The 25,176-nt window shown below is 56.9% G+C and overlaps 1 protein-coding gene across 2 annotated transcripts in view; it reads right to left on the reverse strand.

The window, feature by feature from the left end:
• Positions 1-1,218: 1,218 nt before the first annotated feature.
• aspdh (aspartate dehydrogenase domain containing) overlaps positions 1,219-25,176 on the reverse strand; it is a 68,612-nt gene continuing 44,654 nt past the window's right edge. For both annotated transcript variants that reach the window (XM_068001599.1, XM_068001598.1), the window contains exons 6-8: positions 7,311-7,537; positions 6,662-6,819; positions 1,219-1,379 (exon numbers count right to left, since the gene is read on the reverse strand). In XM_068001599.1, the coding sequence (XP_067857700.1) occupies positions 1,342-1,379; positions 6,662-6,819; positions 7,311-7,537 (423 nt within the window). In that variant the 3' untranslated portion in view covers positions 1,219-1,341. The remainder of the gene's footprint in view (positions 1,380-6,661; positions 6,820-7,310; positions 7,538-25,176) is intronic.

Consider the following 25,176-nt stretch of genomic DNA (forward strand, 5'->3'; position numbering starts at 1 on the left):
CACCCTCTGAGTGAAGAAATTTCTCCTCATCTCAGTCCTAAATGTCCTACCCCGTATCCTGAGACTGTGACCCCTCGTTCTGGACCCCCCAGCCAGGGGAAACATCCAGTCTGTCCAGCCCTGTTAGAATTTTATATGTTTCAATGAGATCCCCTCTCATTCTTCTGAACTCGAGTGAATACAGGCCGAGTCGACCCAATCTCTCCTCATACGACAGACCTGCCATCCCAGGAATCAGTCTGGTGAACCTTCGCTGCACTCCCTCCATGGCAAGTATATCCTTTCTTAGGTAACGAGACCAAAACTGCACACAGTACTCCAGGTGTGGTCTCACCAAGGCCCTGTATAACTGCAGTGAGACATCCCTGCTCCTGTACTCAAATCCTCTTGCAATGAAGGCTGACATACCATTTGCCTTCCTAACTGCTAGCGCCTCAGCCTGTGGCCCATCAGTAGCTCTCCCGGTGAGGCCTTCAAAGAGTGGACACCGAGTGGGAGCTCCGACTGACGTGCAGGGCGCCATTTTACCTCCTCGAACTGCTGCGCTCGTTTTGAACGAGTCAACCTTGCGCGTCAGCCCTGGCTCAGTGGGTCGCACTCTCGCCTCTGCGGCAGAAGGTCGTGGGTTCGAGTCCTGCTCTGGCGACTTGAGCCCATAATCCAGGCCGACACTCCCGGTGCCAGTACTGGGGGAGTGCTGCACTGTCGGAGGTGCCGTCTTTCGGATGAGATGTTAATCCGAGGCCCCGTCTGGCCTCTCGGGTGGACGTAAAAGATTCCATGGCAGTATTTGAAGAGGAGCAGGGGGAGTTCTCCTAACCCTCACCCTGAACCAGCAAAAACAAGTAGCCATTGACTATAAGCCTGCAATCGGCCCCTTAGGTAGGTAAATTAAAGCCTGTTGAAGGACACCATCCAGAAATTAGTTGCGGCGAATGATTGGTGAGTCGAAGCCTCCCTGTGGAGCCAGGAGGACCAGGAGTCACAATCGCCTTCCCTCCCCGTAGCCCACTCCAATGCTCCCTCCTCCCCTTTCTGGGATTTGCTGGAGGGCCTCAGGAGGCCCGATGTTGAAGCCTTGGCTCAGCGGAGGTGCGACTGGCTCAGAGTATACCGGCGAGGCCTAATTTCCATCGGGAGCCGGTTCGGGTTGGGGCTGGCCCGAGTCTAGGCCCGGAAGCCACGTCACAAGCCGTAGAGAAGAGAGCGAGGAAATGATTTCAGTGATCGTTTCACCACAGGAACTTTATTGCTCGGCGTTTACAAGATGGCCGCTCTTCCGAAAGGCACGCCCTGACCGGTCGCTCTACCGTCCCCGGACTGTACAAACTCGACGGCTGCTCAGCACAAGTATAATCGGCCTCCGTGGCCTTTGCAATCTAGAGGAAGGGGAGGGCGGGGGGGGGGGGGGGGGGGGGGGGGGAAGAGAAACGTTAACGATTCAACAAATGAGGCCAAAGAAAGTTAACTGTTGACTGGAATTTGTGGGTTTGCTTGGCCAACGATTTTCAGGTGGGCCAGGCTTCCTGGGAGGGGGGGAGGGAGGGGCAGAGGCAGAGGGAGTGTTGATTCAAACAAGAGACGGTGCTGACTTCAATGGAGAATGAGATGTGGAGCTCAGGAGGAACGGAGCTCATAGGGAGATAGGAGCAGGAGGAGGCCATTCAGCCGCTCGAGCCTGTTCCGGCATTCAACGAGATCGTGCTCGGAGGCATTTGTTGTTACTAAATGGAAGGGTGTCACTGTCGGTGTATCCCCGCCCATCCTTCACAAATTTGGGTTCATAACTTCCCTGAGCCAGAATTGTACAGAGGAAGAAAGTTGGGCTCAATCTTGAGGTTGGGTTTTGCTGGAAAAACAGGCAGTCTGTCGGCCGGAAAATCTGGCCAGGCCTCGTTTGGCAAACAATCCGGGTCGGTCTTTGCCCGCCCCACGGTCCGGGTCGGTCCTCTCTCCTTCTCTCAGTCTCTCTCTCTCTCCACGGTCCGGGTCGGTCCTCTCTCCTTCTCTCAGTCTCTCTCTCCACGGTCCGGGTCGGTCCTCTCTCCTTCTCTCAGTCTCTCCCTCCACGGTCCGGGTCGGTCCTCTCTCCTTCTCTCAGTCTCTCTCTCCACGGTCCGGGTCGGTCCTCTCTCCTTCTCTCAGTCTCTCTCTCCACGGTCCGGGTCGGTCCTCTCTCCTTCTCTCAGTCTCTCTCTCCACGGTCCGGGTCGGTCCTCTCTCCTTCTCTCAGTCTCTCTCTCTCTCCACGGTCCGGGTCGGTCCTCTCTCCTTCTCTCTCTCTCTCTCTCTCTCTCCACGGTCCGGGTCGGTCCTCTCTCCTTCTCTCAGTCTCTCCCTCCACGGTCCGGGTCGGTCCTCTCTCCTTCTCTCAGTCTCTCTCTCCACGGTCCGGGTCGGTCCTCTCTCAGTCTCTCTCTGTCTCTCTCTCTCTCCACGGTCCGGGTCGGTCCCCCCCTCTCTCTTTCCACGGTCCGGGTCGGTCCCCCCCTCTCTCTCTCCACGGTCCGGCTCGGTCCCCCCCTCTCTCTCTCCACGGTCCGGCTCGGTCCCCCCCTCTCTCTTTCCACGGTCCGGCTCGGTCCCCCCCTCTCTCTTTCCACGGTCCGGCTCGGTCCCCCCCTCTCTCTTTCCACGGTCCGGGTCGGTCCCCCCCTCTCTCTTTCCACGGTCCGGGTCGATCCCCCCTCTCTCTTTCCACGGTCCGGGTCGATCCCCCCTCTCTCTTTCCACGGTCCGGGTCGGTCCCCCCCTCTCTCTTTCCAGGGTCCGGGTCGGTCCCCCCCTCTCTCTTTCCACGGTCCGGGTCGGTCCCCCCCTCTCTCTTTCCACGGTCCGGGTCAGTCCCCCCCTCTCTCTCTCCACGGTCCGGCTCGGTCCCCCCCTCTCTCTCTCCACGGTCCGGCTCGGTCCCCCCCTCTCTCTTTCCACGGTCCGGCTCGGTCCCCCCCTCTCTCTTTCCACGGTCCGGCTCGGTCCCCCCCTCTCTCTTTCCACGGTCCGGGTCGGTCCCCCCCTCTCTCTTTCCACGGTCCGGGTCGGTCCCCCCCTCTCTCTTTCCACGGTCCGGGTCGGTCCCCCCCTCTCTCTTTCCACGGTCCGGGTCGGTCCCCCCCTCTCTCTTTCCACGGTCCGGGTCGATCCCCCCTCTCTCTTTCCACGGTCCGGGTCGGTCCCCCCCTCTCTCTTTCCAGGGTCCGGGTCGGTCCCCCCCTCTCTCTTTCCACGGTCCGGGTCGGTCCCCCCCTCTCTCTTTCCACGGTCCGGGTCGATCCCCCCTCTCTCTTTCCACGGTCCGGGTCGGTCCCCCCCTCTCTCTTTCCAGGGTCCGGGTCGGTCCCCCCCTCTCTCTTTCCACGGTCCGGGTCGATCCCCCCTCTCTCTTTCCACGGTCCGGGTCGGTCCCCCCCTCTCTCTTTCCACGGCCCGGCTCGGTCCCCCCCTCTCTCTCTCCACGGTCCGGGTCGGTCCCCCCTCTCTCTTTCCACGGTCCGGGTCGGTCCCCCCCTCTCTCTCTCCACGGTCCGGGTCGGTCCCCCCCTCTCTCTCTCCACGGTCCGGCTCGGTCCCCCCCTCTCTCTCTCCACGGTCCGGCTCGGTCCCCCCCTCTCTCTTTCCACGGTCCGGCTCGGTCCCCCCCTCTCTCTTTCCACGGTCCGGCTCGGTCCCCCCCTCTCTCTTTCCACGGTCCGGGTCGGTCCCCCCCTCTCTCTTTCCACGGTCCGGGTCGGTCCCCCCCTCTCTCTTTCCACGGTCCGGGTCGGTCCCCCCCTCTCTCTTTCCACGGTCCGGGTCGGTCCCCCCCTCTCTCTTTCCACGGTCCGGGTCGATCCCCCCCTCTCTCTTTCCAGGGTCCGGCTCGGTCCCCCCTCTCTCTTTCCACGGTCCGGGTCGGTCCCCCCCTCTCTCTTTCCACGGTCCGGGTCGGTCCCCCCCTCTCTCTTTCCACGGTCCGGGTCGGTCCCCCCCTCTCTCTTTCCAGGGTCCGGCTCGGTCCCCCCCTCTCTCTTTCCACGGTCCGGGTCGATCCCCCCCTCTCTCTTTCCAGGGTCCGGCTCGGTCCCCCCTCTCTCTTTCCACGGTCCGGGTCGGTCCCCCCCTCTCTCTTTCCACGGTCCGGGTCGGTCCCCCCCTCTCTCTTTCCAGGGTCCGGGTCGGTCCCCCCTCTCTCTTTCCAGGGTCCGGGTCGGTCCCCCCTCTCTCTTTCCAGGGTCCGGGTCGGTCCCCCCCTCTCTCTTTCCAGGGTCCGGGTCGGTCCCCCCTCTCTCTTTCCAGGGTCCGGGTCGGTCCCCCCCTCTCTCTTTCCAGGGTCCGGGTCGGTCCCCCCCTCTCTCTTTCCAGGGTCCGGGTCGGTCCCCCCCTCTCTCTTTCCACGGTCCGGGTCGGTCCCCCCCTCTCTCTCTCCACGGTCCGGGTCGGTCCCCCCTCTCTCTTTCCAGGGTCCGGGTCGGTCCCCCCCTCTCTCTTTCCACGGTCCGGGTCGGTCCCCCCCTCTCTCTTTCCAGGGTCCGGGTCGATCCCCCCTCTCTCTTTCCACGGTCCGGGTCGGTCCCCCCCTCTCTCTTTCCACGGCCCGGCTCGGTCCCCCCCTCTCTCTTTCCAGGGTCCGGGTCGGTCCCCCCCTCTCTCTTTCCAGGGTCCGGGTCGATCCCCCCTCTCTTTTTCCACGGTCCGGCTCGGTCCCCCCCTCTCTCTTTCCAGGGTCCGGGTCGATCCCCCCCTCTCTCTTTCCACGGTCCGGGTCGGTCCCCCCCTCTCTCTTTCCAGGGTCCGGGTCGATCCCCCCTCTCTTTTTCCACGGTCCGGCTCGGTCCCCCCTCTCTCTTTCCAGGGTCCGGGTCGATCCCCCCCTCTCTCTTTCCACGGTCCGGGTCGGTCCCCCCCTCTCTCTTTCCACGGTCCGGGTCGATCCCCCCCTCTCTCTTTCCACGGTCCGGGTCGGTCCCCCCTCTCTCTTTCCACGGTCCGGCTCGGTCCCCCCCTCTCTCTTTCCACGGTCCGGGTCGGTCCCCCCCTCTCTCTTTCCACGGTCCGGGTCGGTCCCCCCCTCTCTCTTTCCACGGTCCGGGTCGGTCCCCCCCCTCTCTCTTTCCACGGTCCGGGTCGGTCCCCCCTCTCTCTTTCCACGGTCCGGGTCGGTCCCCCCTCTCTCTTTCCACGGCCCGGCTCGGTCCCCCCCCTCTCTCTTTCCACGGTCCGGGTCGGTCCCCCCCTCTCTCTTTCCACGGTCCGGGTCGGTCCCCCCCCTCTCTCTTTCCACGGTCCGGGTCGGTCCCCCCCTCTCTCTTTCCACGGTCCGGGTCGGTCCCCCCCTCTCTCTTTCCACGGTCCGGGTCGGTCCCCTCTCTCTGTCTGTCTCTCTCTCGCTCCTCGGTCCCTCACTCACTTCCAGTCACCTCCAGAGCTCCCCCTCCACCCCCACCGCCACCTCGGGCCTTGTGTCTCAACCAGCACTGGGCCCTGTAATACTCCATCACCACCTCTCCTGGTGCTGACCCTGAGCCCCACACGAGTAATGTCTCGTATTTTAAAAAAAAATCTTATTCCTTAACCAAATCCCACATTCCACCTGGATTCTGGCTGATTGCAGTCCATCTCTCGAAGGTTTTAGCGTTAAAAACTTAAACAAGTCACATCGCGAAGGGCATTTCATTTGGAACCTGCTCAAAGATCTGGGATTAATTGGATTCGCTCTTTCGAAGAGCTGGCACGGGCGAGATGGGCCGAGTGGCCTCCTTCCGTGCTGTAAGATTCTGCGGTCCTATCTGGAGCAGGTTTTGTCAGACAGGGCCTCCCATCTAAGTCCAAGCTAGCATCTCCTCTTTAAGCTCATGCCATCTCTCTCCGGCCTACTGCTCAGCGTACTTCTGATTATTTTGCCCGTTACTGATGTACAGCGAATGGGTCTTGACGTTTCCTGCCTCAGATGCAGTGTTCCTCAGTCACTATTGGAAGAAGAGCAGGGGGCCGTTGTCCCGGGCCAATATTCCTCCCTCAACCTACACCCCCGAGATTATCCAGTCATTCATCTCATCGCTGGTTGCTGTCTCCCGGTCCAGCAGTGCCTCAGATTTCAAATTCTCATCCTCGTGTGCAAATCCCTCCATGACCTCGCCCCCCCTCCCTATCTCTGAGACCTCCTCCAGCCCTACAACCCTCTCCGAGATCCCTGCGCCCCTCCAATTCTGGCCTCTTGCGCATCCATCGCTCCACCGTTGGCGGCCGTGCCTTCAGCTGTTTAAGCCCTAAACTCTGGAATTCCCTCCCTAAACCTCTCCGCCTCTTCCTCCTCCTTTTAAGACCCTCCTTAAAACCGACCTCGTTGACCTGTCATCACCTGTCCTAATATCTCCTTATGTGGCCCGGTGTCAAGTTTTGTCTGATTACGCTCTTGTGAAGCACCTTGGGACGTTTTATCATGTTGAAGGCAAGATGGTTGCCTATATAAAACACTCAGAAAGTAGTCCATTGGTTGTGATAGATGTTGAACTATCTCAGAGGCGTGACTGGGCGCTATATCAATGGATGTGCCAAGGACTGATCTGAGCACTGGATTCTGCGTCACCGAGTAACTCCCATCTCAATCTCACTGCGCACCAAACCAGGTGGACCAGCTCCTAGTTTGTCAAGCGTTGAGAGTGTGGTAGAACCTCATACTTACTGAGTACGCTGCTCCAGAACGAAGCATACGTGGCCTTTCCTGTCACTGCCCCCGGGGCGGAGGGGTTTCTCCGGCTGGTCTTTACCGTGAACTCGTGGCCTGAGGCCGGGTCCACTGGACCTGTCACTTCGATGTCCACAACGTGCCAATCCAACAGACTGCAAGGGTCAAAGAGCAATCTCGAAATTAATAGAAGGCCAAATTAGGGTGAGATGTGAAAGTATCAGGCCGCGCCTCGAGGGCCGGCTCCGGTTGCGGCCAGACCCGCGCCTCGAGGGCCGGCTCCGGTTGCGGCCAGACCCGCGCCTCGAGGGCCGGCTCCGGTTGCGGTCAGACGCCCCCACCCCCTTCCCGTTGTGCTGTCAATTTTGGAGGCGGGATTGATGAAATATCTTTGCAACGCCGCCCTGGAAATCCCTGCAGTTCCCTTCAGCATACGGCCCGCCTCACCCCCAGGAGTTCGGAGGGGGAAGGGGCCGGGGTGTGGAGGGAGTGAGGTCACGGCGGAGATGGCCGAGCGGACATTCAGGAATTCGCCGTCCTCCCAAAAGGCAGCCTCTTTGACGATGGGCCTCACTCAGATGGAGAGTTCACCTTGGTCCCGACAGCTCTGGCCACCCCTCCGACCCTCCTGGAAGTGGTAACTTACCCGGGGTCAGCTACCAGGCAGCCCCACACGTGGTCGAAGCCCAGGTTGTGCCCAGCCATGGCAGCGGCAGCCATGGTGTTGACGTTGTTGGGCGCCAGGGGGCACAAGCTCCTCACTGGCCCGTCGTACAGCACAGTTCGTCGCTCCTGCGCCCGCTCCTTCATCTCCCGTAGGGCGCCCTCCAGCTTGAAGCTGCCCGGGTGTTTGCTCATCGTCACCTTCAGGGCCTAAGGGAAAGGGCAAATGCCAACCATCAGACAACCCGCTCAGTCCCGCTCAACGGCGGGCATCCTTTGCGGCCCCTTACTGGGGTGTAGAAGAGTGGAGAGGAATTGCTGGAGGGTTTGAAGATGCCAAACGCAGGTCAGCCCATCTGCCAACTGCGGTCTTGATGCAAGGGGCATCCGTTGCACTTTTGGTTTAAAAATGGCGTAAAGTTCACCATTTTTTGTAGAATTAAATGGTGATCGCTGAAAATGGTTTCTCCCGTCTTCGCTGAATGCATGATATTGATCCCTGTATGCTTTCTGAATGTACACCATATATGGACACTGTACCCCATCCAACTCCCCACCCTCTCTCTCACACACACACACACACACACACACACACACACACTGTACCCCATCCAACTCCCCACCCTCTCTCACACACACTGTACCCCATCCAACTCCCCACCCTTTCACACACACACTGTACCCCATCCAACTCCCCACCCTTTCACACACACACTGTACCCCATCCAACTCCCCACCCTTTCACACACAGAGACACTGTACCCCATCCAACTCCCCAACCCTTTCACACAGACACTGTAACCCATCCAACTCCCCACCCTTTCACACAGACACTGTACCCCATCCAACTCCCCACCCTCTCACACAGACACTGTACCCCATCCAACTCCCCACCCTCTCACACAGACACTGTACCCCATCCAACTCCCCACCCTTTCACACACACACACTGTACCCCATCCAACTCCCCACCCTTTCACACACACACACTGTACCCCATCCAACTCCCCACCCTTTCACACACACACTGTACCCCATCCAACTCCCCACCCTTTCACACACAGACACTGTACCCCATCCAACTCCCCACCCTTTCACACACACACTGTACCCCATCCAACTCCCCACCCTCTCACACACACACACTGTACCCCATCCAACTCCCCACCCTTTCACACACACACTGTACCCCATCCAACTCCCCACCCTTTCACACACACACTGTACCCCATCCAACTCCCCACCCTTTCACACACACACTGTACCCCATCCAACTCCCCACCCTTTCACGCAAACACTGTACCCCATCCAACTCCCCACCCTCTCTCTCACACACACACACACACACACACACACACTGTACCCCATCCAACTCCCCACCCTCTCTCACACACACTGTACCCCATCCAACTCCCCACCCTCTCACACACACACTGTACCCCATCCAACTCCCCACCCTTTCACACACACACACTGTACCCCATCCAACTCCCCACCCTTTCACACACAGACACTGTACCCCATCCAACTCCCCACCCTTTCACACACAGACACTGTACCCCATCCCACTCCCCACCCTTTCACACAGACACTGCACCCCATCCAACTCCCCACCCTTTCACACACAGACACTGTACCCCATCCCACTCCCCACCCTTTCACACAGACACTGCACCCCATCCCACTCCCCACCCTTTCACACAGACACTGTACCCCATCCAACTCCCCACCCTTTCACACACAGACACTGTACCCCATCCAACTCCCCACCCTTTCACACACAGACACTGTACCCCATCCAACTCCCCACCCTTTCACACACACACACTGTACCCCATCCAACTCCCCACCCTTTCACACAGACACTGCACCCCATCCAACTCCCCACCCTTTCACACACACACTGTACCCCATCCAACTCCCCACCCTTTCACACAGAGACACTGTACCCCATCCAACTCCCCACCCTTTCACACAGAGACACTGTACCCCATCCAACTCCCCACCCTTTCACACACACACTGTACCCCATCCAACTCCCCACCCTTTCACACAGAGACACTGTACCCCATCCAACTCCCCACCCTTTCACACACACACTGTACCCCATCCAACTCCCCACCCTTTCACACACAGACACTGTACCCCATCCAACCCCCCACCCTTTCACACACAGACACTGCACCCCATCCAACTCCCCACCCTTTCACACACACACACTGTACCCCATCCAACTCCCCACCCTTTCACACACACACTGTACCCCATCCAACTCCCCACCCTTTCACACACAGACACTGTACCCCATCCAACTCCCCACCCTTTCACACACACACACTGTACCCCATCCAACTCCCCACCCTCTCACACACACACTGTACCCCATCCAATTCCCCACCCTTTCACACACAGACACTGTACCCCATCCAACTCCCCAACCCTTTCACACACACACTGTACCCCATCCAACTCCCCAACCCTTTCACACACACACTGTACCCCATCCAACTCCCCACCCTTTCACACACACACTGTACCCCATCCAACTCCCCACCCTTTCACACACACACTGTACCCCATCCAACTCCCCAACCCTTTCACACACACACACTGTACCCCATCCAACTCCCCACCCTTTCACACACACACACTGTACCCCATCCAACTCCCCACCCTTTCACACACACACTGTACCCCATCCAACTCCCCACCCTTTCACACACAGACTGTACCCCATCCAACTCCCCAACCCTTTCACACACAGACACTGTACCCCATCCAACTCCCCACCCTTTCACACACACACTGTACCCCATCCAACTCCCCACCCTTTCACACACACACTGTACCCCATCCAACTCCCCACCCTTTCACACACAGACACTGTACCCCATCCAACTCCCCACCCTTTCACACACAGACACTGTACCCCATCCAACTCCCCACCCTTTCACACACAGACACTGTACCCCATCCAACTCCCCACCCTTTCACACACACACACTGTACCCCATCCAACTCCCCAACCCTTTCACACACACACTGTACCCCATCCAACTCCCCACCCTCTCACACACAGACACTGTACCCCATCCAACTCCCCAACCCTTTCACACACACACTGTACCCCATCCAACTCCCCACCCTTTCACACACACACACTGTACCCCATCCAACTCCCCACCCTCTCACACACACACTGTACCCCATCCAACTCCCCACCCTTTCACACACACACACTGTACCCCATCCAACTCCCCACCCTCTCACACACAGACACTGTACCCCATCCAACTCCCCACCCTCTCACACACAGACACTGTACCCCATCCAACTCCCCACCCTTTCACACACACACTGTACCCCATCCAACTCCCCACCCTTTCACACACACACTGTACCCCATCCAACTCCCCAACCCTTTCACACACACACTGTACCCCATCCAACTCCCCACCCTCTCACACACACACTGTACCCCATCCAACTCCCCACCCTTTCACACACACACTGTACCCCATCCAACTCCCCAACCCTTTCACACACACACTGCACCCCATCCAACTCCCCACCCTTTCACACACACACTGTACCCCATCCAACTCCCCACCCTTTCACACACACACTGTACCCCATCCAACTCCCCACCCTTTCACACACACACTGTACCCCATCCAACTCCCCACCCTTTCACACACACACACTGTACCTCATCCAACTCCCCACCCTTTCACACAGACACTGTAACCCATCCAACTCCCCACCCTTTCACACACACACTGTACCCCATCCAACTCCCCACCCTTTCACACAGACACTGTACCCCATCCAACTCCCCACCCTTTCACACACACACTGTACCCCATCCAACTCCCCACCCTTTCACACACACACTGTACCCCATCCAACTCCCCACCCTTTCACACACAGACACTGTACCCCATCCAACTCCCCACCCTTTCACACACACACTGTACCCCATCCAACTCCCCACCCTTTCACACACACACTGTCCCCCATCCAACTCCCCACCCTTTCACACAGAGACACTGTACCCCATCCAACTCCCCACCCTTTCACACACAGACACTGTACCCCATCCAACTCCCCACCCTTTCACACACACACTGTACCCCATCCAACTCCCCACCCTTTCACACACACACTGTACCCCATCCAACTCCCCACCCTTTCACACACAGACACTGCACCCCATCCAACTCCCCACCCTTTCACACACACACTGTACCCCATCCAACTCCCCACCCTTTCACACACACACTGTACCCCATCCAACTCCCCACCCTTTCACACACAGACACTGTACCCCATCCAACTCCCCACCCTTTCACACACACACTGTACCCCATCCAACTCCCCACCCTTTCACACACACACTGTACCCCATCCAATTCCCCACCCTTTCACACACACACACTGTACCCCATCCAACTCCCCACCCTTTCACACAGAGACACTGTACCCCATCCAACTCCCCAACCCTTTCACACAGACACTGTACCCCATCCAACTCCCCACCCTTTCACACACAGACACTGTACCCCATCCAACTCCCCACCCTTTCACACACACACACTGTACCCCATCCAACTCCCCACCCTTTCACACAGAGACACTGTACCCCATCCAACTCGCCACCCTTTCACACAGAGACACTGTACCCCATCCAACTCCCCACCCTTTCACACACAGACACTGTACCCCATCCAACTCCCCACCCTTTCACACACACACTGTACCCCATCCAACTCCCCAACCCTTTCACACAGAGACACTGTACCCCATCCAACTCCCCACCCTTTCACACACAGACACTGTACCCCATCCAACTCCCCACCCTTTCACACACAGACACTGTACCCCATCCAACTCCCCACCCTTTCACACACAGACTGTTCCCCATCCAACTCCCCACCCTTTCACACAGAGACACTGTACCCCATCCAACTCCCCACCCTTTCACACACAGACACTGTTCCCCATCCAACTCCCCACCCTTTCACACACAGACTGTACCCCATCCAACTCCCCACCCTTTCACACACACACACTGTACCCCATCCAACTCCCCACCCTTTCACACACACACTGTACCCCATCCAACTCCCCACCCTTTCACACACAGACACTGTACCCCATCCAACTCCCCACCCTTTCACACACACACACTGTACCCCATCCAACTCCCCAACCCTTTCACACACACACTGTACCCCATCCAACTCCCCACCCTTTCACACACAGACACTGTACCCCATCCAACTCCCCACCCTTTCACACACACACACTGTACCCCATCCAACTCCCCACCCTTTCACACACACACTGTACCCCATCCAACTCCCCACCCTTTCACACACACACTGTACCCCATCCAACTCCCCACCCTTTCACACACAGACACTGTACCCCATCCAACTCCCCACCCTTTCACACACACACACTGTACCCCATCCAACTCCCCACCCTTTCACACACACACTGTACCCCATCCAACTCCCCACCCTTTCACACACACACACTGTACCCCATCCAACTCCCCACCCTCTCACACACACACTGCACCCCATCCAACTCCCCACCCTTTCACACACACACTGTACCCCATCCAACTCCCCACCCTTTCACACACACACTGTACCCCATCCAACTCCCCACCCTTTCACACACAGACACTGTACCCCATCCAACTCCCCACCCTCTCACACACACACTGTACCCCATCCAACTCCCCACCCTTTCACACACACACTGTACCCCATCCAACTCCCCACCCTTTCACACACACACTGTACCCCATCCAACTCCCCACCCTTTCACACACACACACTGTACCCCATCCAACTCCCCACCCTTTCACACACACACTGTACCCCATCCAACTCCCCACCCTTTCACACACACACTGTACCCCATCCAACTCCCCACCCTTTCACACACAGACACTGTACCCCATCCAACTCCCCACCCTTTCACACAGAGACACTGTACCCCATCCAACTCCCCACCCTTTCACACACACACACTGTACCCCATCCAACTCCCCAACCCTTTCACACACAGACACTGTACCCCATCCAACTCCCCACCCTTTCACACACACACTGCACCCCATCCAACTCCCCACCCTTTCACACACAGACACTGTACCCCATCCAACTCCCCACCCTTTCACACACACACTGTACCCCATCCAACTCCCCACCATTTCACACACACACTGTACCCCATCCAACTCCCCACCCTTTCACACACACACACTGTACCCCATCCAACTCCCCACCCTTTCACACACAGACTGTACCCCATCCAACTCCCCACCCTTTCACACACACACACTGTACCCCATCCAACTCCCCACCCTTTCACACACACACTGTACCCCATCCAACTCCCCACCCTCTCTCACACACACACACACACACACACACACACTGTACCCCATCCAATTCCCCACCCTTTCACACACACACACTGTACCCCATCCAACTCCCCACCCTTTCACACACACACACTGTACCCCATCCAACTCCCCACCCTTTCACACACAGACACTGTACCCCATCCAATTCCCCACCCTCTCACACACAGACACTGTACCCCATCCAACTCCCCACCCTTTCACACACACACACTGTCCCCCATCCAATTCCCCACCCTTTCACACAGACACTGTACCCCATCCAATTCCCCACCCTTTCACACACAGACACTGTACCCCATCCAACTCCCCACCCTTTCACACACACACACTGTACCCCATCCAATTCCCCACCCTTTCACACACAGACACTGTACCCCATCCAACTCCCCACCCTTTCACACAGACACTGTACCCCATCCAACACCCCACCCTTTCACACACAGACACTGTACCCCATCCAACTCCCCACCCTTTCACACACACACACTGTACCCCATCCAATTCCCCACCCTTTCACACACACACTGTACCCCATCCAACTCCCCACCCTTTCACACACACACTGTACCCCATCCAACTCCCCACCCTTTCACACACAGACACTGTACCCCATCCAACTCCCCACCCTTTCACACACAGACACTGTACCCCATCCAACTCCCCACCCTTTCACACACACACTGTACCCCATCCAATTCCCCAACCCTTTCACACACAGACTGTTCCCCATCCAACTCCCCACCCTTTCACACACACACACTGTTCCCCATCCAACTCCCCACCCTTTCACACACACACTGTACCCCATCCAACTCCCCACCCTTTCACACACAGACACTGTACCCCATCCAACTCCCCAACCCTTTCACACACAGACTGTTCCCCATCCAACTCCCCACCCTTTCACACAGACACACTGTACCCCGTCCAACTCCCCACTCTTTCACACACAGACACTGTACCCCATCCAACTCCCCACCATTTCACACACACACTGTACCCCATCCAACTCCCCACCCTTTCACACACACACACTGTACCCCATCCAACTCCCCACCCTTTCACACACACACTGTACCCCATCCAACTCCCCACCCTTTCACACACACACACTGTACCCCATCCAACTCCCCACCCTTTCACACACACACTGTACCCCATCCAATTCCCCAACCCTTTCACACACAGACTGTTCCCCATCCAACTCCCCACCCTCTCACACACACACTGTACCCCATCCAACTCCCCACCCTTTCACACACACACTGTACCCCATCCAACTCCCCACCCTTTCACACACAGACACTGTACCCCATCCAACTCCCCACCCTTTCACACACAGACACTGTACCCCATCCAACTCCCCACCCTTTCACACACACACTGTACCCCATCCAACTCCCCAACCCTTTCACACACACACTGTACCCCATCCAACTCCCCACCCTTTCACACACAGACACTGTACCCCATCCAACTCCCCACCCTTTCACACACAGACACTGTACCCCATCCAACTCCCCACCCTCTCACACACACACTGTACCCCATCCAACTCCCCACCCTTTCACACACACACTGTACCCCATCCAACTCCCCACCCTTTCACACACACACTGTACCCCATCCAACTCCCCACCCTTTCACACAGAGACACTGTACCCCATCCAACTCCCCACCCTTTCACACACAGACACTGTACCCCATCCAACTCCCCACCCTTTCACACACAGACACTGTACCCCATCCAACTCCCCACCCTTTCACACAGAGACACTGTACCCCATCCAACTCCCCACCCTTTCACACACACACTGTACCCCATCCAACTCCCCACCCTTTCACACACAAACACTGTACCCCATCCAACTCCCCACCCTTTCACACACAGACACTGTACCCCATCCAACTCCCCACCCTTTCACACACAGACACTGTACCCCATCCAACTCCCCACCCTCACACACACACTGTACCCCATCCAACTCCCCACCCTTTCACACACACACTGTACCCCATCCAACTCCCCAACCCTTTCACACACAGACTGTTCCCCATCCAACTCCCCACCCTTTCACACACAGACACTGTACCCCATCCAACTCCCCACCCTTTCACACAGAGACACTGTACCCCATCCAACTCCCCACCCTTTCACACACAGACACTGTACCCCATCCAACTCCCCACTCTTTCACACACAGACACTGTACCCCATCCAACTCCCCACCCTTTCACACACAGACACTGTACCCCATCCAACTCCCCACCCTCACACACACACTGTACGCCATCCAACTCCCCACCCTTTCACACACACACTGTACCCCATCCAACTCCCCAACATTTCACACAGACACTGTACCCCATCCAATTCCCCACCCTTTCACACACACACACTGTACCCCATCCAACTCCCCACCCTTTCACACACAGACACTGTTCCCCATCCAACTCCCCACCCTTTCACACACAGACACTGTACCCCATCCAACTCCCCACCCTTTCACACAGAGACACTGTACCCCATCCAACTCCCCACCCTTTCACACACACACTGTACCCCATCCAACTCCCCACCCTTTCACACACACACTGTACCCCATCCAACTCCCCACCCTTTCACACACACACTGTACCCCATCCAATTCCCCACCCTTTCACACACACACTGTACCCCATCCAACTCCCCACCCTTTCACACACACACTGTACCCCATCCAACTCCCCACCCTTTCACACACAGACACTGTTCCCCATCCAACTCCCCACCCTTTCACACACACACTGTACCCCATCCAACTCCCCACCCTTTCACACACACACACTGTACCCCATCCAACTCCCCACCCTTTCACACACACACTGTACCCCATCCAACTCCCCAACCCTTTCACACACAGACATTGTACCCCATCCAACTCCCCACCCTCTCACACACACACTGTACCCCATCCAACTCCCCACCCTTTCACACACACACTGTACCCCATCCAACTCCCCACCCTTTCACACAAACACTGTACCCCATCCAATTCCCCACCCTTTCACACACACACTGTACCCCATCCAACTCCCCACCCTTTCACACACAGACACTGTACCCCATCCAACTCCCCACCCTCTCACACACACACTGTACCCCATCCAACTCCCCACCCTTTCACACACAAACACTGTACCCCATCCAACTCCCCACCCTTTCACACACACACTGTACCCCATCCAACTCCCCACCCTTTCACACACACACACTGTACCCCATCCAACTCCCCACCCTTTCACACACACACTGTACCCCATCCAACTCCCCACCCTTTCACACACAGACACTGTACCCCATCCAACTCCCCACCCTCTCACACACACACTGTACCCCATCCAACTCCCCACCCTTTCACACACAGACACTGTACCCCATCCAACTCCCCCACCCTTTCACACACACACTGTACCCCATCCAACTCCCCAACCCTTTCACACACAGACACTGTACCCCATCCAACTCCCCAACCCTTTCACACACACACTGTACCCCATCCAACTCCCCACCCTCTCACACACACACTGTACCCCATCCAATTCCCCACCCTCTCACACACACACTGTACCCCATCCAACTCCCCACCCTTTCACACACACACACTGTACCCCATCCAACTCCCCACCCTTTCACACACACACACTGTACCCCATCCAACTCCCCACCCTTTCACACACACACACTGTACCCCATCCAACTCCCCACCCTTTCACACACACACACTGTACCCCATCCAACTCCCCACCCTTTCACACACACACTGTACCCCATCCAACTACCCACCCTCTCACACACACACTGCACCCCATCCAACTCCCCACCCTTTCACACACACACACTGTACCCCATCCAACTCCCCAACCCTTTCACACACACACTGCACCCCATCCAACTCCCCACCCTTTCACACACACACACTGTACCCCATCCAACTCCCCACCCTTTCACACACACACACTGTACCCCATCCAACTCCCCAACCCTTTCACACACACACTGTACCCCATCCAACTCCCCAACCCTTTCACACACACACTGTACCCCATCCAACTCCCCACCCTTTCACACACACACTGTACCCCATCCAACTCCCCACCCTTTCACACAGACACTGTACCCCATCCAACTCCCCAACCCTTTCACACACACACTGTACCCCATCCAACTCCCCAACCCTTTCACACACACACTGTACCCCATCCAACTCCCCACCCTTTCACACACACACACTGTACCCCATCCAACTCCCCACCCTTTCACACACACACACTGTACCCCATCCAACTCCCCACCCTTTCACACACAGACACTGTACCCCATCCAACTCCCCACCCTTTCACACATAGACACTGTACCCCATCCAACTCCCCACCCTTTCACACACAGACACTGTACCCCATCCAACTCCCCACCCTTTCACACACACACACTGTACCCCATCCAACTCCCCACCCTTTCACACACAGACACTGTACCCCATCCAACTCCCCACCCTTTCACACACACACTGTACCCCATCCAACTCCCCACCCTTTCACACACACACACTGTACCCCATGCAACTCCCCACCCTTTCACACACACACTGTACCCCATCCAACTCCCCACCCTTTCACACACACACACTGTACCCCATCCAACTCCCCCACCCTCTCACACACACACTGTACCCCATCCAACTCCCCACCCTTTCACACACACACTGTACCCCATCCAACTCCCCACCCTTTCACACACAGACACTGTACCCCATCCAACTCCCCACCCTCTCACACACACACTGTACCCCATCCAACTCCCCACCCTTTCACACACAGACACTGTACCCCATCCAACTCCCCACCCTTTCACACACACACTGTACCCCATCCAACTCCCCAACCCTTTCACACACAGACACTGTACCCCATCCAACTCCCCAACCCTTTCACACACACACTGTACCCCATCCAACTCCCCACCCTCTCACACACACACTGTACCCCATCCAATTCCCCACCCTCTCACACACACACTGTACCCCATCCAACTCCCCACCCTTTCACACACACACACTGTACCCCATCCAACTCCCCACCCTTTCACACACACACACTGTACCCCATCCAACTCCCCACCCTTTCACACACACACACTGTACCCCATCCAACTCCCCACCCTTTCACACACACACACTGTACCCCATCCAACTCCCCACCCTTTCACACACACACTGTACCCCATCCAACTACCCACCCTCTCACACACACACTGCACCCCATCCAACTCCCCACCCTTTCACACACACACACTGTACCCCATCCAACTCCCCAACCCTTTCACACACACACTGCACCCCATCCAACTCCCCACCCTTTCACACACACACACTGTACCCCATCCAACTCCCCACCCTTTCACACACACACACTGTACCCCATCCAACTCCCCAACCCTTTCACACACACACTGTACCCCATCCAACTCCCCACCCTTTCACACACACACTGTACCCCATCCAACTCCCCACCCTTTCACACACACACTGTACCCCATCCAACTCCCCACCCTTTCACACAGACACTGTACCCCATCCAACTCCCCAACCCTTTCACACACACACTGTACCCCATCCAACTCCCCAACCCTTTCACACACACACTGTACCCCATCCAACTCCCCACCCTTTCACACACACACACTGTACCCCATCCAACTCCCCACCCTTTCACACACACACACTGTACCCCATCCAACTCCCCACCCTTTCACACACAGACACTGTACCCCATCCAACTCCCCACCCTTTCACACATAGACACTGTACCCCATCCAACTCCCCACCCTTTCACACACAGACACTGTACCCCATCCAACTCCCCACCCTTTCACACACACACACTGTACCCCATCCAACTCCCCACCCTTTCACACACAGACACTGGACCCCATCCAACTCCCCACCCTTTCACACACACACACTGTACCCCATCCAACTCCCCCACCCTCTCACACACACACTGTACCCCATCCAACTCCCCACCCTTTCACACACAGACACTGTACCCCATCCAACTCCCCACCCTCTCACACACACACTGTACCCCATCCAACTCCCCACCCTTTCACACACACACTGTACCCCATCCAACTCCCCACCCTTTCACACACACACTGTACCCCATCCAACTCCCCACCCTCACACACACACTGTACCCCATCCAACTCCCCACCCTTTCACACACACACACTGTACCCCATCCAACTCCCCACCCTTTCACACACACACTGTACCCCATCCAACTCCCCACCCTTTCACACACACACTGTACCCCATCCAACTCCCCACCCTTTCACACACACACACTGTACCCCATCCAATTCCCCACCCTTTCACACACACACACTGTACCCCATCCAATTCCCCACCCTTTCACACACACACACTGTACCCCATCCAACTCCCCACCCTTTCACACACACACACTGTACCCCATCCAACTCCCCACCCTTTCACACACACACTGTACCCCATCCAACTCCCCACCCTTTCACACAGACACACTGTACCCCATCCAACTCCCCACCCTTTCACACACACACACTGTACCCCATCCAACTCCCCACCCTTTCACACACAGACTGTACCCCATCCAATTCCCCACCCTTTCACACAGAGACACTGTACCCCATCCAACTCCCCACCCTTTCACACACACACACTGTACCCCATCCAACTCCCCACCCTTTCACACACAGACACTGTACCCCATCCAACTCCCCACCCTTTCACACACACACTGTACCCCATCCAACTCCCCACCCTTTCACACAGAGACACTGTACCCCATCCAACTCCCCACCCTTTCACACAGAGACACTGTACCCCATCCAACTCCCCACCCTTTCACACACACACTGTACCCCATCCAATTCCCCACCCTTTCACACACACACTGTACCCCATCCAACTCCCCACCCTTTCACACACACACTGTACCCCATCCAATTCCCCAACCCTTTCACACACACTGTACCCCATCCAACTCCCCACCCTTTCACACACACACACTGTACCCCATCCAATTCCCCACCCTTTCACACAGACACACTGTACCCCATCCAACTCCCCACCCTCTCACACACACACTGTACCCCATCCAACTCCCCACCCTTTCACACACACACTGTACCCCATCCAACTCCCCACCCTTTCACACACACACACTGTACCCCATCCAATTCCCCACCCTTTCACACACACACACTGTACCCCATCCAATTCCCCACCCTCTCACACACACACTGTACCCCATCCAACTCCCCACCCTTTCACACACACACACTGTACCCCATCCAACTCCCCACCCTTTCACACACACACACTGTACCCCATCCAACTCCCCACCCTTTCACACACACACACTGTACCCCATCCAACTCCCCACCCTTTCACACACACACACTGTACCCCATCCAACTCCCCACCCTTTCACACACACACTGTACCCCATCCAACTACCCACCCTCTCACACACACACTGCACCCCATCCAACTCCCCACCCTTTCACACACACACACTGTACCCCATCCAACTCCCCAACCCTTTCACACACACACTGCACCCCATCCAACTCCCCACCCTTTCACACACACACACTGTACCCCATCCAACTCCCCACCCTTTCACACACACACACTGTACCCCATCCAACTCCCCAACCCTTTCACACACACACTGTACCCCATCCAACTCCCCAACCCTTTCACACACACACTGTACCCCATCCAACTCCCCACCCTTTCACACACACACTGTACCCCATCCAACTCCCCACCCTTTCACACAGACACTGTACCCCATCCAACTCCCCAACCCTTTCACACACACACTGTACCCCATCCAACTCCCCAACCCTTTCACACACACACTGTACCCCATCCAACTCCCCACCCTTTCACACACACACACTGTACCCCATCCAACTCCCCACCCTTTCACACACACACACTGTACCCCATCCAACTCCCCACCCTTTCACACACAGACACTGTACCCCATCCAACTCCCCACCCTTTCACACATAGACACTGTACCCCATCCAACTCCCCACCCTTTCACACACAGACACTGTACCCCATCCAACTCCCCACCCTTTCACACACACACACTGTACCCCATCCAACTCCCCACCCTTTCACACACAGACACTGGACCCCATCCAACTCCCCACCCTTTCACACACACACACTGTACCCCATCCAACTCCCCCACCCTCTCACACACACACTGTACCCCATCCAACTCCCCACCCTTTCACACACAGACACTGTACCCCATCCAACTCCCCACCCTCTCACACACACACTGTACCCCATCCAACTCCCCACCCTTTCACACACACACTGTACCCCATCCAACTCCCCACCCTTTCACACACACACTGTACCCCATCCAACTCCCCACCCTCACACACACACTGTACCCCATCCAACTCCCCACCCTTTCACACACACACACTGTACCCCATCCAACTCCCCACCCTTTCACACACACACTGTACCCCATCCAACTCCCCACCCTTTCACACACACACTGTACCCCATCCAACTCCCCACCCTTTCACACACACACACTGTACCCCATCCAATTCCCCACCCTTTCACACACACACACTGTACCCCATCCAATTCCCCACCCTTTCACACACACACACTGTACCCCATCCAACTCCCCACCCTTTCACACACACACACTGTACCCCATCCAACTCCCCACCCTTTCACACACACACTGTACCCCATCCAACTCCCCACCCTTTCACACAGACACACTGTACCCCATCCAACTCCCCACCCTTTCACACACACACACTGTACCCCATCCAACTCCCCACCCTTTCACACACAGACTGTACCCCATCCAATTCCCCACCCTTTCACACAGAGACACTGTACCCCATCCAACTCCCCACCCTTTCACACACACACACTGTACCCCATCCAACTCCCCACCCTTTCACACACAGACACTGTACCCCATCCAACTCCCCACCCTTTCACACACACACTGTACCCCATCCAACTCCCCACCCTTTCACACAGAGACACTGTACCCCATCCAACTCCCCACCCTTTCACACAGAGACACTGTACCCCATCCAACTCCCCACCCTTTCACACACACACTGTACCCCATCCAATTCCCCACCCTTTCACACACACACTGTACCCCATCCAACTCCCCACCCTTTCACACACACACTGTACCCCATCCAATTCCCCAACCCTTTCACACACACTGTACCCCATCCAACTCCCCACCCTTTCACACACACACACTGTACCCCATCCAATTCCCCACCCTTTCACACAGACACACTGTACCCCATCCAACTCCCCACCCTCTCACACACACACTGTACCCCATCCAACTCCCCACCCTTTCACACACACACTGTACCCCATCCAACTCCCCACCCTTTCACACAGACACTGTACCCCATCCAACTCCCCACCCTCTCACACAGACACTGTACCCCATCCAATTCCCCACCCTTTCACACACAGACACTGTACCCCATCCAACTCCCCACCCTTTCACACAGACACTGTACCCCATCCAACTCCCCACCCTTTCACACACACACACTGTACCCCATCCAACTCCCCACCCTTTCACACAGACACTGTACCCCATCCAACTCCCCACCCTTTCACACACACACTGTACCCCATCCAACTCCCCACCCTTTCACACACAGACACTGTACCCCATCCAACTCCCCACCCTTTCACACAGAGACACTGTAGCCCATCCAACTCCCCACCCTTTCACACACACACTGTACCCCATCCAACTCCCCACCCTTTCACACAGACACTGTACCCCATCCGACTCCCCACCCTTTCACACAGACACTGTACCCCATCCAACTCCCCACCCTTTCACACACACACTGTACCCCATCCAACTCCCCACCCTTTCACACACAGACACTGTACCCCATCCAACTCCCCACCCTTTCACACAGACACTGTACCCCATCCAACTCCCCACCCTTTCACACAGACACTGTACCCCATCCAACTCCCCACCCTTTCACACACACACTGTACCCCATCCAACTCCCCACCCTTTCACACACACACTGTACCCCATCCAACTCCCCACCCTTTCACACACACACTGTACCCCATCCAACTCCCCACCCTTTCACACACACACTGTACCCCATCCAACTCCCCACCCTTTCACACACACACTGTACCCCATCCAACTCGCCAACCCTTTCACACAGACACTGTAACCCATCCAACTCCCCACCCTTTCACACAGAGACACTGTACCCCATCCAACTCCCCACCCTTTCACACACACACTGTACCCCATCCAACTCCCCACCCTTTCACACACAAACACTGTACCCCATCCAACTCCCCACCCTTTCACACACACACTGTACCCCATCCAACTCCCCACCCTTTCACACACACACACTGTACCCCATCCAACTCCCCACCCTTTCACACACAGACACTGTACCCCATCCAACTCCCCAACCCTTTCACACACAGACACTGTACCCCATCCAACTCCCCCACACTTTCACACACACACTGTACCCCATCCAACTCCCCAACCCTTTCACACACAGACACTGTACCCCATCCAACTCCCCAACCCTTTCACACACACACTGTACCCCATCCAACTCCCCACCCTCTCACACACACACACTGTACCCCATCCAATTCCCCACCCTCTCACACACCCACTGTACCCCATCCAACTCCCCACCCTTTCACACACACACACTGTACCCCATCCAACTCCCCACCCTTTCACACACACACACTGTACCCCATCCAACTCCCCACCCTTTCACACACACACACTGTACCCCATCCAACTCCCCACCCTTTCACACACACACACTGTACCCCATCCAACTCCCCACCCTTTCACACACACACTGTACCCCATCCAACTCCCCACCCTCTCACACACACACTGCACCCCATCCAACTCCCCACCCTTTCACACACACACACTGTACCCCATCCAACTCCCCAACCCTTTCACACACACACTGCACCCCATCCAACTCCCCACCCTTTCACACACACACACTGTACCCCATCCAACTCCCCACCCTTTCACACACACACACTGTACCCCATCCAACTCCCCAACCCTTTCACACACACACTGTACCCCATCCAACTCCCCAACCCTTTCACACACACACATTGTACCCCATCCAACTCCCCACCTTTTCACTCACACACTGTACCCCTTCCAACTCCCCACCCTTTCACACACACACTGTACCCCATCCAACTCCCCAACCCTTTCACACACACACTGTACCCCATCC

Source organism: Heptranchias perlo, chromosome 20 (assembly GCF_035084215.1).
Source record: "Heptranchias perlo isolate sHepPer1 chromosome 20, sHepPer1.hap1, whole genome shotgun sequence".
In the NCBI taxonomy this organism is placed as follows: domain Eukaryota; kingdom Metazoa; phylum Chordata; class Chondrichthyes; order Hexanchiformes; family Hexanchidae; genus Heptranchias; species Heptranchias perlo.